The 14,752-nt window shown below is 38.4% G+C and overlaps 1 protein-coding gene across 7 annotated transcripts in view; it reads left to right on the top strand.

The window, feature by feature from the left end:
- Positions 1 to 14,752, top strand: part of GABBR2 (gamma-aminobutyric acid type B receptor subunit 2) — a 488,653-nt gene that overhangs the window by 239,089 nt on the left and 234,812 nt on the right. For all 7 annotated transcript variants that reach the window (XM_030011389.1, XM_030011392.1, XM_030011394.1 and 4 more), the window contains 2 exons: positions 6,085 to 6,276; positions 7,405 to 7,641. In XM_030011389.1, coding sequence (XP_029867249.1) covers positions 6,085 to 6,276; positions 7,405 to 7,641 — 429 coding nt within the window. The remainder of the gene's footprint in view (positions 1 to 6,084; positions 6,277 to 7,404; positions 7,642 to 14,752) is intronic.

Raw genomic sequence — 14,752 nt, 5'->3', positions numbered from 1 at the left:
GATTGTAGAGTATATTTGGAATGAAAAAAATCTGTTTGCATCCAAAAGGAAATGGAAAGTATCATTTTCTTTTTCATTCTTCTCATCTCTGATAAGCCTTTGCATAGAGATCTTTTTGTTCCGGAAGTTAAATTGGATTGGCAGAGATAATCTCCCATTTTTCCATTCCTGGAAGTAAGAACGGTCTTTCCAGAGCCCAGCTCCTCCTCAGATCTGTTGCGGCTGGGCTGCGTTTCCCCAGCTGAGGGGTTCCTGTCAGAACTGTCTTCCAACCCAATGTTAGACAAGAGGTTGGCCTCGCTTATGCTACTGCCCTTAGTATCTAGTTGTCTCCCTCTACAATTCTTTTCCTAGTCCGTGTGCATGTCAGGCCTCTGAAGGAATCCTAGAAGTCCTTGGAGAGGCAGGGCGTCCTCTTGTCTGCACCGCTCTAGTCTGAAGGATTTCAGGTGGGGGATGTCTCTTTCACACGAACGCCCACCAGCTTTCTGCGGCAACGGTTTGATACTAACATGGGAGGTGTGCGCGTAAGTCAGAGCAGTTTAAAGAGTGATGGCTGCTTCTAAAGTACCTTAGTGTCAAAAATAATAAGGTGGATTTTTCTGGAGCCTGGAGAAATCTGAGAGATCATGTATTTAGGCTTGTACAAATGTATTTATGAGAGTTTCAGCAGGAGACTGAATGCAGGAGGGGGCAGTTCAAAGTAGGTCATTTATATATATTAATGCACTACAATATGTCAGTAAGCTTGTTATTAGTCATAAAATATATTGTTGACTCATACACTCCTACAGCTATGTGTCTAAGAGCACAATAATTTAGATATGTCAAGTTTTTTGGCCCCCTTCCCCAGGTGTATCTTCAGACAAGTTTCACTTGTGATTCCTGTATATTTTGCAGGGTGGCTGATGTCAGCCAGAGAAAGGCTTTGAGTTTGTTAAAGGAATGTGCTATTGTACTAGTGCAAGATTATTTTTTTTTTCTGATTGTGGTTATAACCGTAATATTATTTGCTAATGATTTATATTGGTGGGAAAATCTTTAAAGTCTGCCTCAGTTTTCTGTCTGGATTCAACAATCATATGCTGTGAGATTTTCTCAGGATGTCCATTAGAGTTTATATAGAATCATAGAATCATTTAAGTTGGAAAAGACCTTTAAGATCATGGAGTCCAACCGTTAACCTAACACTGCCAAGTCCCACTAAACCATGTCCCTAAGTGCCACATCTAAGCGTCTTTTAAATACCTCCAGGGATGGTGACTCAGCCACTTCCCTGGGCAGCCTGTTCCAGTGCTTGATAACCCTTTCAGTCAAGAAATTTTTCCTAATATCCAGTCTAAACCTCCCCTGGTGCAACTTGAGGCCATTTCCTCTTGTCCTACCACTTGTTACTTGGGAGAAGAGAGCAACACCCACCTCGCTACAACCTCCTTTCAGGTAGTTGTAGAGAGCCATAAGGTCTCCCCTCAGCCTCCTTTTCTCCAGGCTAAACAATGCCAGTTCCTCCAGCCGCTCTTCAGAAGACTTGTGCTCTAGACCTTTCACCAGCTTCTTTGCTCTTCTTTGGACACACACACACACACACACACTAAAAGATAGTCTAATTCAGTGGCAAACTAAAAATATGACAGGACTAATTCAAGCCAAAGTGAATGTTAGCCGGTGTTTCCTACGATGATTTAAATAAGCTTAGCTATTCATTTAACACTAGTGTTGAAAACAGTTAGCAAATTTAATTCTGAGGGAAATCTTATCTTTCTAATGTTGTTTTCACCTCAGTGGGATGAATGTGATATTTTTAATGGAATAGAAATTAGGGTATTTTGCTCAGAAGTTAACACTTCAACAATCAAAATGGTCAACTGTGTTGGATAGACATCTTTTTTTCATTTGAAATTGGACTACCATGACATTGCATCTTCCCAACGAAAACTTCAGTTCTGCAGAAAATTTTATTTTTAAAAATTGCTAGTGGTAATTTTTCCAACATATTATCTTTAAGCCATAGAGATAATGTAGTACAGCTGTGCACAGATCAAGACTGACGCCTAGCTGAAACAATTATCTGTCTGAAAACAATTAAAGAAGATGACTATTATGCATAGGTCACTGCATGAGCTTTAGGTGGCTCTTTTAGTAAACATTTAATAATAACCAAAGCCAGGCTTAATCAGCACGGTTGATACAAAAGGACTGGACTCTGTTCTTGAACTGATAAGAGTTTTACTGCTGAATCTCTGTTTTGGAACTAAAGGCACTACTGATTTTTAATGAGAAACAGGTGGACGTTCATTGCAATTCAGAAGTCTACAGGAATTCATGTAGGGGTGGGATATAGGATGTGTCCATGCTGACTTGATGGAAACATGGTGGAAATTCAATGGCGGTAAGGTTTTGTAGGCCCAGTTACACAAACTGCTAGTAATTGTTTTCTACACATAGAAAGATCTCTTACAGAAATTTCTTTCTTGTAAATAAGCATCTCTTTATGGATTCAAACACGAATGAAAAGTTTAAAAAAAAAAAAAAAAATAAAAATTCAGTCTCACAAGGGCAAAAAATGTCCAGGACAGTTTCCTGGCTGCTTAACAGCAACTCAGGGGTTTGCAGCCTAGACAGGGCATGTGGGAAAGACTAGGGAAGACATTTGACTACTTTATGCTGTTCTGATGGTACAAAGCACTTGTAAATCTCCTTCAACTTGCTCTTGTGTGCCAACAAATCTTCCCCTTAGAAACTAAAACCTGTAAGAAGTGTTCTGTATGCATTCAAACAGTTCAAGAAAGATCCTCATATTTCAAGGAAATGTATCTTTTAATCAGTCATCTCCATTTAAGAGAATCAACAGGGAAGAAATGGTGGCAAAAAGCATTATTTTGAAATAAGTCTTCTGGAACCCTGTTTTGGGTTTGTGTGGCGGGGTTTTGGTAGTGGGGAAGGGGCTGCAGGGGTGGCTCCTGTGAGGAGCTGCTAGAAGCTTCCCCAGCTCCAAGTCGGACCTGCCTCTGGCCCAGGCTGAGCCCGTCAGCGATGGTGGTAACACCTGTGGGAGAACAGATTTAAGAGGGGAAACCTGCAGTGAGTGAGGGGAGCGGGATGTGAGACGAACCCCTCTGCAGGTACTGAGGTCAGTGAGGGAGGAGGAGATGTCCCCCCCAGCCCACGGAGGGGAGCGGGGGAGCAGATGCCCACCTGCAGCCCGGGGAGAGAGGAGCCCACGCCGGAGCAGGGGGATTGGATGCCCCCCAAGATGGCCGCTGCTCCCTGGGGAAGCCCGTGCTGGAGCAGGCTGTGACTGAAGATCGGCCCGCGGAAAGGACCCACGCCAGGGAAGATTGTGAGGAACTGCAGCCCGTGGGAAGGACTCACGTTGGAGAAGTTGGTGGAGGACGGTCTGCCGTGGGAGGGACCCCCCGCTGGAGCAGGGGAGGAGTGAGGAGTCCTCCCCCTGAGGAGGAAGGAGCGGCAGAGACAGTGTGTGAGGAACCGACCCAAACCCCCATTCCCTGTCCCCCTGCGCTGCTGGGGGGGAGGAGGGAGAGAAAACCGGGAGTGGAGTTGAGGCGGGAAGGAGGGAGGGGTGGGAGAAAGTTGTTCTGAGGTTTGGGTTTACTTCTCATTATCCTATTTTGATTTGATTGGTAGTAAATTAAACTGATTTTGTTTCTTCCCCAAGTTGAGCCTGTCTTTTGCCCATGACCATAAGTGGTGAGAGATCCCTCCCTGTCCTTGTCTCAACCCACGAGCGTTTCTTTATATTTTCTCCTCCCCATCCCACTGGGGTGGAGGAGTGAGCGAATAGCCTCATGGTGCTTTTTTACCAGCTGGGCTTAAACCACGACAAACCCAAACACTGAAATGCCTGAACAGTAACAACTGTGCTGTTACTAGAAAAATGACTGCGTGGTCATGGTGCTCAGCTTTGGAGGAGCTGATTTAGTTCCTTCTTTTGCCTTCCCCAGACTACCCTTCAAGCCCTATCATTCCACCAGATCTCAAATGAAGAGCTGCCAGCTCTTAAAGTATTTGTCCTGGGTTTTTGTAAACCAATTTCTTGCAGGAATGTGAAAGTTTCAGTGCAACCTTGTTGGGAATGGTCCCTTGTTACTAGGGTGGAGTTTCTGGCTATTTTGAAACTTTCAATTTTCAGCCCATATCCCAGGACATATATAGATTATACAGGAAACAGGCTCAAGTGCTTATGCAAACAGAAAATTTCCAACAGCTTCAGTTTCTGAATAGTTCACAGCCAATGCTTTCTTGCAACACACGATTTGGTACTTTAATCTGTATAGAGCTAGTGAACCTACACAAGATTGTCCTTCTCTAAAAGCACTATTCTGTGTCAGTTTGTGTCCTCGGTGATTTGAAAACTGTCAAATAAAAGACACTGTATCACTGAAAGGTCTTGAATGACCTAATTGTGTAATGGAAATTCTTTTAGACATCAGGAAGTATTTGCAGGATGGGATTGCTGTTTTCCTCACAGGTGAACCTGGGATGCAGTGTTGTCATAGCTGTAGCAGGAGTGGAGATGGGTAGGAGGGCAAAAGCAGATGTGTTTCTGGAAGGGTAGAATTAATTAATGAGCAAGAGAAAGACAAACAGTTTATGTGGACTGCAAAATAAGATACGAGATGCAAGACACTGGGTGTCAGACAAGAGCACTTTCAAGCAGCATCGGGTACAAATGCATGAAATTTGATTTTGGCTGAATTAAAGCTCCTGCAACCAGGGGCCAAACAAATCTGTTTTGTGCACAATACGTTTATGAACTGAGTTGGCACCATTAAATAGCCTTCACAGCTTTAAAGCCCAGTTTTAATTTGGGTATTAACATATTTAGGAGGCTGTCCTATTTCATATTTTTTGCTATTCATCTTTACTTATCTGATAGGCTTTTGGTATGATCTTTGGGATACTTTTGAAAACGGTTATGTTCTGAATGACTAGTGTGTCCTGTTTGCATTCTCATAAGTTCCTCCTCTAACATTTTCTGTGAAGGTGTAGCAATTTTCTAGTTAAGAGCTCTAAGGTTGTACCATGTATTTCTAAAAACTGGAATTTTTATCTTATAAGTATGGCTTGTATCTCCAGTATTGCTTATATTGGGAGCAAAAGAAGCATGAAACCTCCTGTTTTGAAATAGAGTCTGAGTGAAATGTCAAAAGAAAAATATCTAGTACTTACAAGACAGTGAGAGAAACATCTAAGATAAAATTTGCTAATTTTATCCTAGAACACTCTTCACAATGGAATAGATTATCTATTGTGAGTAGATCAGCTTTTAGGCACAACAGCATATGTGTATGACTAATAAAGTATTTCTGTTTCCTGTTGCATGTAACTGCTATGTATTGGAGATAACCATAATCTCAGTATCTTGGAGTATAGTGGGCTGTATTCAGTATTCAAACAATACAGGATTTCACCTTCAGAAATTTCTTGCTGGAAAAAAAAAAACAAAACCAAAACCCAGTGAGATTTGCTTGCTTTATCAATTTACTGTTGATTCATGCTTCTCAAAAGAAACTGCTTACTTAACGTCCCTGTGGTCGGCACAGTCATGTAATTCATATTTGCAACGTTGTGATTTGATGGTGCCTAGGATCCAAGTTTTCTTGTTTAACCTTATCCTATTTTATGTGGTCTTTAGGGTGGTAGTAGGATGATAATAACTTAGTTTAAATGTGGTGGCATGGTGGTCCTACCACTTGTGTAATAGTTGTGTTATGGGGAATTTTCTATGCAAATGCTGTGTCTTCTGCCAGTGTTCCTCTTTATCTCCCCTGGTTTTAGAATCCAGTATTTTATTTTTCTGTTTTTGAATAAATGGCCTACTGAAAGCAAAATAAGTTTTAGTAAATTCTCATGACCTGAATGTTAGACAGAAAACTTCAAGAACGGAGTCTTTATTATTAGCAAGTAATTATTCTAAACTGTTCAAAATACTTGTGTATCCTTCAATTATGCCATAATTTCATTAATAATGGAAAAAACCATGAACAGAAAACAATTATTTTTATGTTCAATATGTCTATTACAACGTCTATTAGCTTTTCTTTTTTTCTTTCTTTGTAGGCTTATGATGAAGAAATGTATGGCAGCAAATATCAGTGGATTATTCCAGGGTGGTATGAAAACCTTTGGTGGGAATCCTGGATTAATTCCTCACAATGTCTCAGCAAAAATCTTCTTGCAGCCATGGAAGGTTATATTGGAGTGGATTTTGAGCCTCTCAGCTCAAAAATGATAAAGACCATATCAGGAAGGGTTAGTATTTCTCTTCCAACTATTTCATTATACCATCAGTTGTCTCACCAGTGTCTTGACACAGCAAAGCACTGAGGAGGGAGGTGAAGCTAAAGGGTTCCTCTACAAAGAGAGCTGGCAGTCATCATGGTTAGTCTCATCTTTCCACTGGTTTGCAATTTTTAAATATTTAGAAATCAATTCCAATTCTCTACAGGGTAAGGAAGCAGTGAAGTCCCTTGCTTCAAATCTGTCCTTTTCCCCCGTGTGAACATTACAGTTAAATGTACAGTAAAGCTTGAATTACAGTCTGCAGTATCATGTGCTGAGTCATGTCAAGTTAAATAATTGAGCACAGAAACAGAAATCTTTTATGTTTATACCTAATCCAGCAAACAGCTAATTTCATTGGTGATTTGTGCCTCTCAGAACTAGGGGGGGGGGGGGTGGGGCTTGTTTTAAATATGTAAATATGTGGTTACTATAAAGTACATAACATTTATCACAGAACAAATTCATGCAAACTCTGGCCAATGAATAAACATGGCAGATTTTGCTGCTTTTCGTCTTTTTTTTCATCTCTTTCATGCCTTGCTGAGTGAGCAGAGAAGGCAAGTTTACAAAAAGGCAACTCATCATAAGATAGCGCACCATAAAGAGCATAGTAAACTTGTAAAACATAGACAAATTGCCACTCAGATAATTTCATATTAAGCAAATAGTTGCTTAAGTAAAGGTTATTTGATTTGCATTATCCTATAAAGTGTAATCAGACCACTAATTTGCAGGGATACAGACTTATTCTCTGTTCTAGTTTTATGGCTCACCAGTATGCTGGTTGCTTTGGTTGAACTGAAGCCTTTTGTACAAAAGCAAAATAAAGCAGGTTGTCCTTCATACAGAGAAGCAGAACAACTGCTTTTCAGTCTCTCTGTCTCCTAGGTCTCACTCCCAGTCTCACCATCAGTCTTGTAAGACATGCAGCACATGGTTTTGGAATTTTAGTTTCTTAATTTTTGTTTGGGCAGCCTTTTCCGTATTAGTCATGCATGTCTCTAAATTGGAGGGTGCAGTTCGAGGTGTAGGTTTGGGTGCAACTCTGTAAAATGTTAAGTATTGAAATAAAACTGAAGTTATTCTCCTCTGCAGACTCCACAGCAATATGAAAAGGAATACAATGCTAAGCGTGGCGATGGGCAATCCAGCAAATTTCATGGTTATGCCTATGATGGAATATGGGTGATTGCCAAGACCCTGCAGCGGGCAATGAAGTATCTGAATGCCACCAACAAGCACCAAAAAATTGAAGATTTTAACTACACAAATCACAAACTTGGCAAAATTTTTCTGGATGCTATGAATGAAACCAACTTCTTTGGAGTAACGGTAAGTCCTAAACAGATACTTGTGGGGTGGAGGAGGCTTGTGATTTTATGTCAGTAGCTGAAGCAAGCATTAAATTTTAAATACTCTTGAAAAAGAAACACAGTTGTATATTTCTTGTAGCTTCAGAGCTTCCACACTTCTACTTTACCTTAAGAATTAATGTTGTTGCCTTAAGACTCTTGCTGATCACCTGTCTTCTGGTGCCAAGTGATGGCACTGTATAGTTCCTTAGTTATCAGGTTTTTAAGCATGGATGTCATCTGAATTAAAAACTCAAAGCGGTCTCAAGGGAACCACAAGTGTTGCAAGCTGCAGTGACCTTTTAAGTGACTGTTTTAGCAGTTGAGGAGTAGCTGGAATGTGATCTGTAAATATCTCTTATTTTCCTGCGTCATTTATTTTTGGTAATAAGTTATAGTACACTAATGTCTCCAACTCCAGTGCTGTACATCCTAGATATTCTTACAACATACTTCAGTTGCCATTTAAGTTTATTTATAATCCGTATTTTTTCACAGTCAAGTACAAAGCATGTTGACTGTGACTTAAGAGAAGAACTGGTCACATATAGTAATAACCTCATTCTGTTTTCAATTGCACCATTGCAAATTCATAGTACTTTTTTTTTTATTGCTTCTAGTTTTTAGCAGAGTAAAACGGGCAATAGGAGTGTGGCCCTAAAACTTCTTAATTGCTTAATTATATTTGAGGCAATGTCAGTCAGAAGTTAATGGCGCATACGTGTTCAGGAGTCTGCAGAGCCAAACTCCTTCAGCAAGAGAGATGAGCAGACTCCATTTCAGGGAGAATGGTCTTCACGGTTTCCAATAGCAGCAAACAAGGAACTTCCTGGAACACGCTTCATTAAGCAGTTTGCTTGGGCTGCAACATGGCTAGCTAAGGAAATCAAGAGTTCTGAAGAAACGTGTACTTCAGCAGTGCACAGAGGGAGTGCTTTTAGGCACCTCCCTGCAGCAAGAGCATGCAGAAGGTTGGCATCATTTCTGCCACTGTGCAGTAGCTTGTCAGATTCTGTCCCCGTGTTAATTTAAATTGTCTTGGATATCAGTTAACTTCAAAACGTGTTGAAGTAGCAGAACTAAGGTTGTCATACATGTCATATATTGGTTCAAGGAGGAAATAGCTTCTTATAGACATCAACAATGGGTGCAGGCTCAACTTTTCGGTGTCCTTGTTAATTGCTGAAGAAGCCTATGTTTTGTATCACGCTACAATTGAAACTAATTTAGGATTTGTAAGTAAAAACAATCATGGCAAGACAACATGAGAATCTAGTTGCCTGTACAATATGAAATTTTCTTTCTTTTTACACTGAATTTGACTGAAGGTTTTAGGAAAAAATTGGGTATCCTGTTGCATCCATAGCAGGACTGGATCTTTGATAGAACTTTCAGTCAGTAACAGCTGTGAACCAGAGTCTGCAGGGACTCAGACGTCTCTGTCCTCAGTTATTCCAGTATAGTATCTCTCAATGTGGTTGAAATTGTATATTGCTATGTAGTTCCTTTTTTCCCCCTTTCCCCATCTTTAGCCTTTTTGCCTGTTGTTTAGTCTTGACAGCCGATTACGGTAAAATGGATAGATTTCATTAGCACTGCTTAATTGCCCTTCACTACTCCCTCTGCAAAAAAAAAAAAAAAATCCAAAACCTCTAAGATGAAGAAGGCTCTTTTTTATTCATTTCAGAGACACCAACAAAACCTCACATATGAACTGCATCCCTTTAGGGAGGGAATGGATCAGAGTTTCACCTGTCATATTCAGCCATATTTACTTACTTTATTCCCTCAGGTGTAATGGTTTTTAAAGAAATTACTGCACAGTTATTCACTGCATTTAGTGCTTGTCTGAGGTGCTTTGTAAAACATTTCCCGTTAAGATTGGTCTAAGAAGTCATCGTGACAATGCACAGCCCAAATCTGCTGTTTGCAGGGATCATGCTTCTTGTTCCTATACTACATTCACAAAAACATTTTAATCAGAAAGATATAGAGAGAAGAAAATCTATAGCAGCTACATGTTCTTAGGATATAATCACAACAACCAATACTCAAGTTTTTCCAGAGTGTGAAGAAGAAGAGTTTTATAGCAAATATTAAAAGTTTTGCATTGAAATGTTCAGAAAGTTGAAGGAATAGATTGATTCTTACCAGAAATATCCTTAAACTTTTTATTCTTCAGTCTAATAAATTGCTGTCATTTATGACCTAGTTTAAAACTTTCACTGGAATGTAAGTTTTGGGTCTTGGAGTGCCAAATCTCATTTTAATATTTGTTTCCAGAGAAAGTATTTTAGTATAAAATTTTTACAATTTATTTTTGAAAACTTATTCTAAACAGGAAAAGGACATTCATTTATTCTGGAGTATCTATGCCAAATATAAAATGAGTTTCTGAAAAAAGAAGAAATAAAAGGAAGGACTAAATCTTATCAAGATCCAAAAACTCATCCAATGATATAGTAAAATATGTTAATTAATAGGTAAGAGGAGAATGTAGACAAGAAGCTGTAGACAAGAATCTAAAAATGCCAAATCTACTAAAAGGCATCTTTCTTTATGTTTTCTGTGAATATATCAGAAAGACTGTCATGTCATAAATAATAAATCCCTTTACCAAATTTTCATTTTCTTTGAAATTATTTATAGTAAACCACAAAAAATATAATGACTGTCGAGTGGTGGTTTTTGTGGAATTTTTTAAACAGCTTTGGAAAGACTTGCTGGGAGTGAAGTGTGCTAGTTCCTGATTACACAGAATGTCATTCTTTTTCTGTTCTTTTTTCTGATATTTTTTTTTTTTTTCCCTAGGAGACAACATTTAGAAAACAGTTTAGGCTATTTTCCAAAGACTTGACAGAACTAATCCTCTTTTTGTGCATCAGAAGCTCAGTACATAGATGTTACTTATTCTAATTCTACTGTCAGAAATCTATTGGAAAGAAAATCATAGTTATTCCTTAAACATTTCTGCAGGTTCTGCTCTTTTTCTGGATTTTTTTTTTTTTCTCTTAGCAAAATGGTTCCTTCTGTTAGTTTTGCTTCGTGCTTATCTGACTTACAGTCACGTTGATTACCATGTAATTTTCTCATGTATTTTGAATATAGAGCACAGAAATGTATATTTGGTGTTTTAGCAGAAAACAGTTATCTGCTACACTTTTTCAAAGGTAAAATGGATACTGTTTTACAGATACAAAAGGACTTTGTGATGAGAAATGCAATATGAACAAACAAAAGACCTGCAGGGATGTTCCTACGGTTTTATTAATCTGAATGTCCTAACTCTGTAGTCAGATCCCCTGATGTTGGCCGTTTTCAAATCGAGTATGCGTTGTGTGGTTACAATGGTCCATCTGCAGTGACCAGCTTTCAGGACAGGAGTCCTTTTGAGTTGGGAGTAGGTTGGATTTCGTGGTTTACATTTTTCTAATTCCTTGCTTATCAGAGCACTTACTTATTTTTTGATGGGAAAGTTATTGAAACAAAAAAAATCTCTTAAAGGATTTTGGATAATTTTTTCCACTTTTCTTAATCCAGATAAAGCCAGTTTTGTAAATGGAATACAGCCCTGCCATGCTAATGGTTTATAAGCTGCCAGATGCCTGTTTTCTTGCTAAATATATCCCTCTTTTCAAATAGTACACATTCTTTCTGATAACCTAGGTGTTGGAAAATGAAAGATAAGAAGTACTCACACAATTTATTTTGACACAGTTTAGATGTCTGAGGAGTCCCCTTATATAGTTGGTAGAGCCACTGGAGGTAATTTAGAGTTGGAGAATCTACTGAGGTCTCTGTTGAAGTGTTACTGCTTTGAATCAGTATAAAGTGATAAAGTGATGGGAAACAAAATATATTTCTGGGTATCTATATATCTGCATTTCAATTATACAGCAGTTTGTAGCATACTACCTATAACATGCCCATCATGTATGTGTGGAAGCCAAAGAGAATTTTGCACAGAGCTAGAATAATTCTCCTAAAGCATGATTGTTTGCCTAAAGAATAATAAAAAAAAAAGTCTAACTTTATTTTGTGTAATACTACCATAGTATAACTTGTAGGCTTGATAATTAGTGAAGCATTAGTGCTGTCTTCTCAGGATACGGAGTCATATATGTGCATACTGAATCAAAATCCATCTAGAGAATTTGGATTTGGTTTAGTTTTTTTTTTTCCTCTTTTTTCTCTTTGTAAAGACTATGGATGGTTACGTAGGACCTTACAACTACAGCAATGTTTATATTTGTTAGCAAAAAAAGTTGGTTATACTTGGAAAGATATTAAGTACCATATTTGTTCTCGGTATGGTAAAAGTTTGTATTGGTTCCATGTGGGAGCCAGGTAGTGGGAAAAATACAATGCGTGTTGGAGATAATTTTTAATTTATTGTTTATGGAAAAAATGACATTATTTTTAAAAATGCTTTCCGCTAATTTTCTAATTGTTTCACCTTTGTCACTGATGTGATGTCATGAATGTTACCATTCTCCCTGGTTTATGCCTGAAGTCCTGTAACTGTTGCAATAGGGTATTCTGCTGCTTGAGTTTATTGCTATTATCTGTGATTATAAATCAGGCTTCAAAATTGTTAATTTATTTCTCATCCTTAAGGCCTTCTATTATTTGTGTGGAAAAAGAATTAGAGTGGAGGACAGAGAAAATTAAATACAGTGTTGTCTTTCCTTTTATGTCAGCCAGAGACTCTAGCACAGTAGGATGAAATTCTATCACAGTAGCTGCTGTACAATTGAAACCACAGGCATGAAATAGCTTTCAAGTCTGTCCCTGGCATCTTGCATTTGAATGGATCCAGTCATGTTTCGTAACTGGAAAAATGCTTATTGATATGAAGTTCATTTTGTATTTTGATGCTGATTATTTCTGAAAATTGATTTTAGCAGCTTGCCTCCACTTTCCAGGCTTCAGTAGCCACTGTGCTGTACAGGAATCTCAAAAATATAGGAGATGTTAGCATCAGAATAGGAACAGAGAGAAAATATTTATTTCATGTCATCCTGGAAAAATAACATACCCTAAGACTGTTAAATTAAGGAATATGTCAGTCATTGGCAGAGAATCAGACAGAATTAGCGTGGACTTCAGCAGAATGAATTTATGCTTAATATGAGGGTCTAACAAAAATTTCTGTAGTGGCATTGATCAGTGCAGTTAATTTTGCATGAACAGTTCTGAATCAAGCCTCGAGCTATTTATACCTGGAGTCAATTTTTTTGTTGTTGGCATGGCTGAGGTAGGGTGGACAGTAAAAGTATTGGGAGGGAGGGCAGAAATTTTAATCAAGTAACTTTTTGTTAATCTAGTATAGTGCTTTAAAAGTACATTTAATTTTATAAAGGATGGGGTGGAGGTTTAGTGTGCAGTGGGATACCTAACACTACAAAGATACCTGTTCCTGAGAAATGCTTTTGAATGTTCCCATGAATTTTACTTGGTCTTAATTTTGAGCATTTGAAAATTTGCTTTTGGCCATTATCCATAACTGGGTGATTTGAGGGAGTTCAATAAGCTAGCAAAATGCATAGTCAGGAAACCATGTATATGTATATATGTATGCTTACACATGCATGTGCTCACAACCCCACCCAACTGTTGACAGATCTTGGGTTTTTTTTCCACACCTGACCCCATGGGTTATGAACGTGAACTACTCTGAACTTAATGCCTTGTGTTTCCTTTTGATTTTTCAGAACTTGCTTCATGTTACAGGGTTTCTTGTGTAGCACAAGAAAGAAAAATACTTGGGGTCTGACTGTGTGCAAGACCTCCTACATCTCTTTTTGGTTTTCCCAAACCTTGAATCTGAGCTTCCTCCAGTGGAGATAAATATGGTGAACCTCTTACTTCCTTATTCCCTCCTAACTTTCAGTGCATTATCCATCTCAGATGAGCAACTGAGAGCAGTATGGTGGATTGGTGAAATAATTAGCTCTCTATATGGCCAGTTCATTTAAGAGACAGAGCTGCAAGCCATCAGCAAGTTTGCATAGGGTCATAAACAATGTTTGCTTATTAGAAAAATTCAGTGCAAATGTTTTCATTTGCCAACAATGTAAAACTGCATACAGAAGGAAATCCTAACTTTTTAAAGTGAGAACTGAGATTAACTGTAACATTTCAAGATTAGCCCTCAAGCTAATCAGCAGTTGACGATTTAATAGATATAGTAGGTGGCAAATAAAAAAGGCTTTAGTCTGAAGTTGTAGAACAGTTATTACTGCATCTGTCATTCTAATAGGGCGATATTTGATGAAAATAAATGAGCAACATGCATTTACAGAAAAGCTAGTGAAACATTTTCTAAGATCAGGCTAATATCTCTTAGCTTCCTCTGCTCTATATTTAATTTTGTCTGTAGCTAGACAGTGTTTAACATAACACATAATATGCTCTAGAAGCTGCTTTGTTGCTACTTTGGGGGCAAAGAGTGGAAGTCCCTACAAATAATAAAGAAACAAAGCTCCAGTGAAGGTGATTACATTGTCTGAGTGGTAGTGCAGGTTTGTGCTTCACAGGGTAGTTCTCCTTCAAGCTTCTGAAGAAACAAAGCACATTTCAGTACTTCCACCATGCTGTTTTTTTTCTGAAGTGTGATTTGTTTTGTAGCTGCCTGCTTCCAATCCACCTTTGTTTTATCTTTGTTGGTTTTGTTTTCTCTTGTTCTGTTTTTCTTTTCTGTATTCTTTGAATTTGAAAGATCAAAGAAAAAATAAAATTTACAAAATTTGGAAGCTCTGTCCTGTGCCAGATCAGCAGTTAAGCTGGAAGAGGTTATCAGTGGTTTTAAAGAGAGTTTTCAAGACACTTTCTTCCTCTGCCAGTTGGTTTTGTCTGAGGTTGGTATAGAGGGCCATTTGAAAAAAAAAAAAAAAAAAAAAAAAAGATACTGAAAGATGGGACAGTCTATACAAGCTGGACAAGCAACATAGGAGCTACGGGTTCTGGTATCTCTTGTGTAAGTGGGAGAGGTATCTCTTGTGTAAGTGGGAGATTGTTTTTCCTGATGGTTAGACGGCCTTTTGTGTTCTATTTGGACAGAAGTACTAGGTAGGGAAGCTGTTCTTTTG

The sequence above is a fragment of the Aquila chrysaetos genome, chromosome 4 (genome assembly GCF_900496995.4).
Source record: "Aquila chrysaetos chrysaetos chromosome 4, bAquChr1.4, whole genome shotgun sequence".
In the NCBI taxonomy this organism is placed as follows: domain Eukaryota; kingdom Metazoa; phylum Chordata; class Aves; order Accipitriformes; family Accipitridae; genus Aquila; species Aquila chrysaetos.
The sequence above is the reverse complement of the archived record's forward strand: the minus strand, read 5'-3'. Positions and strand labels throughout refer to the sequence as shown.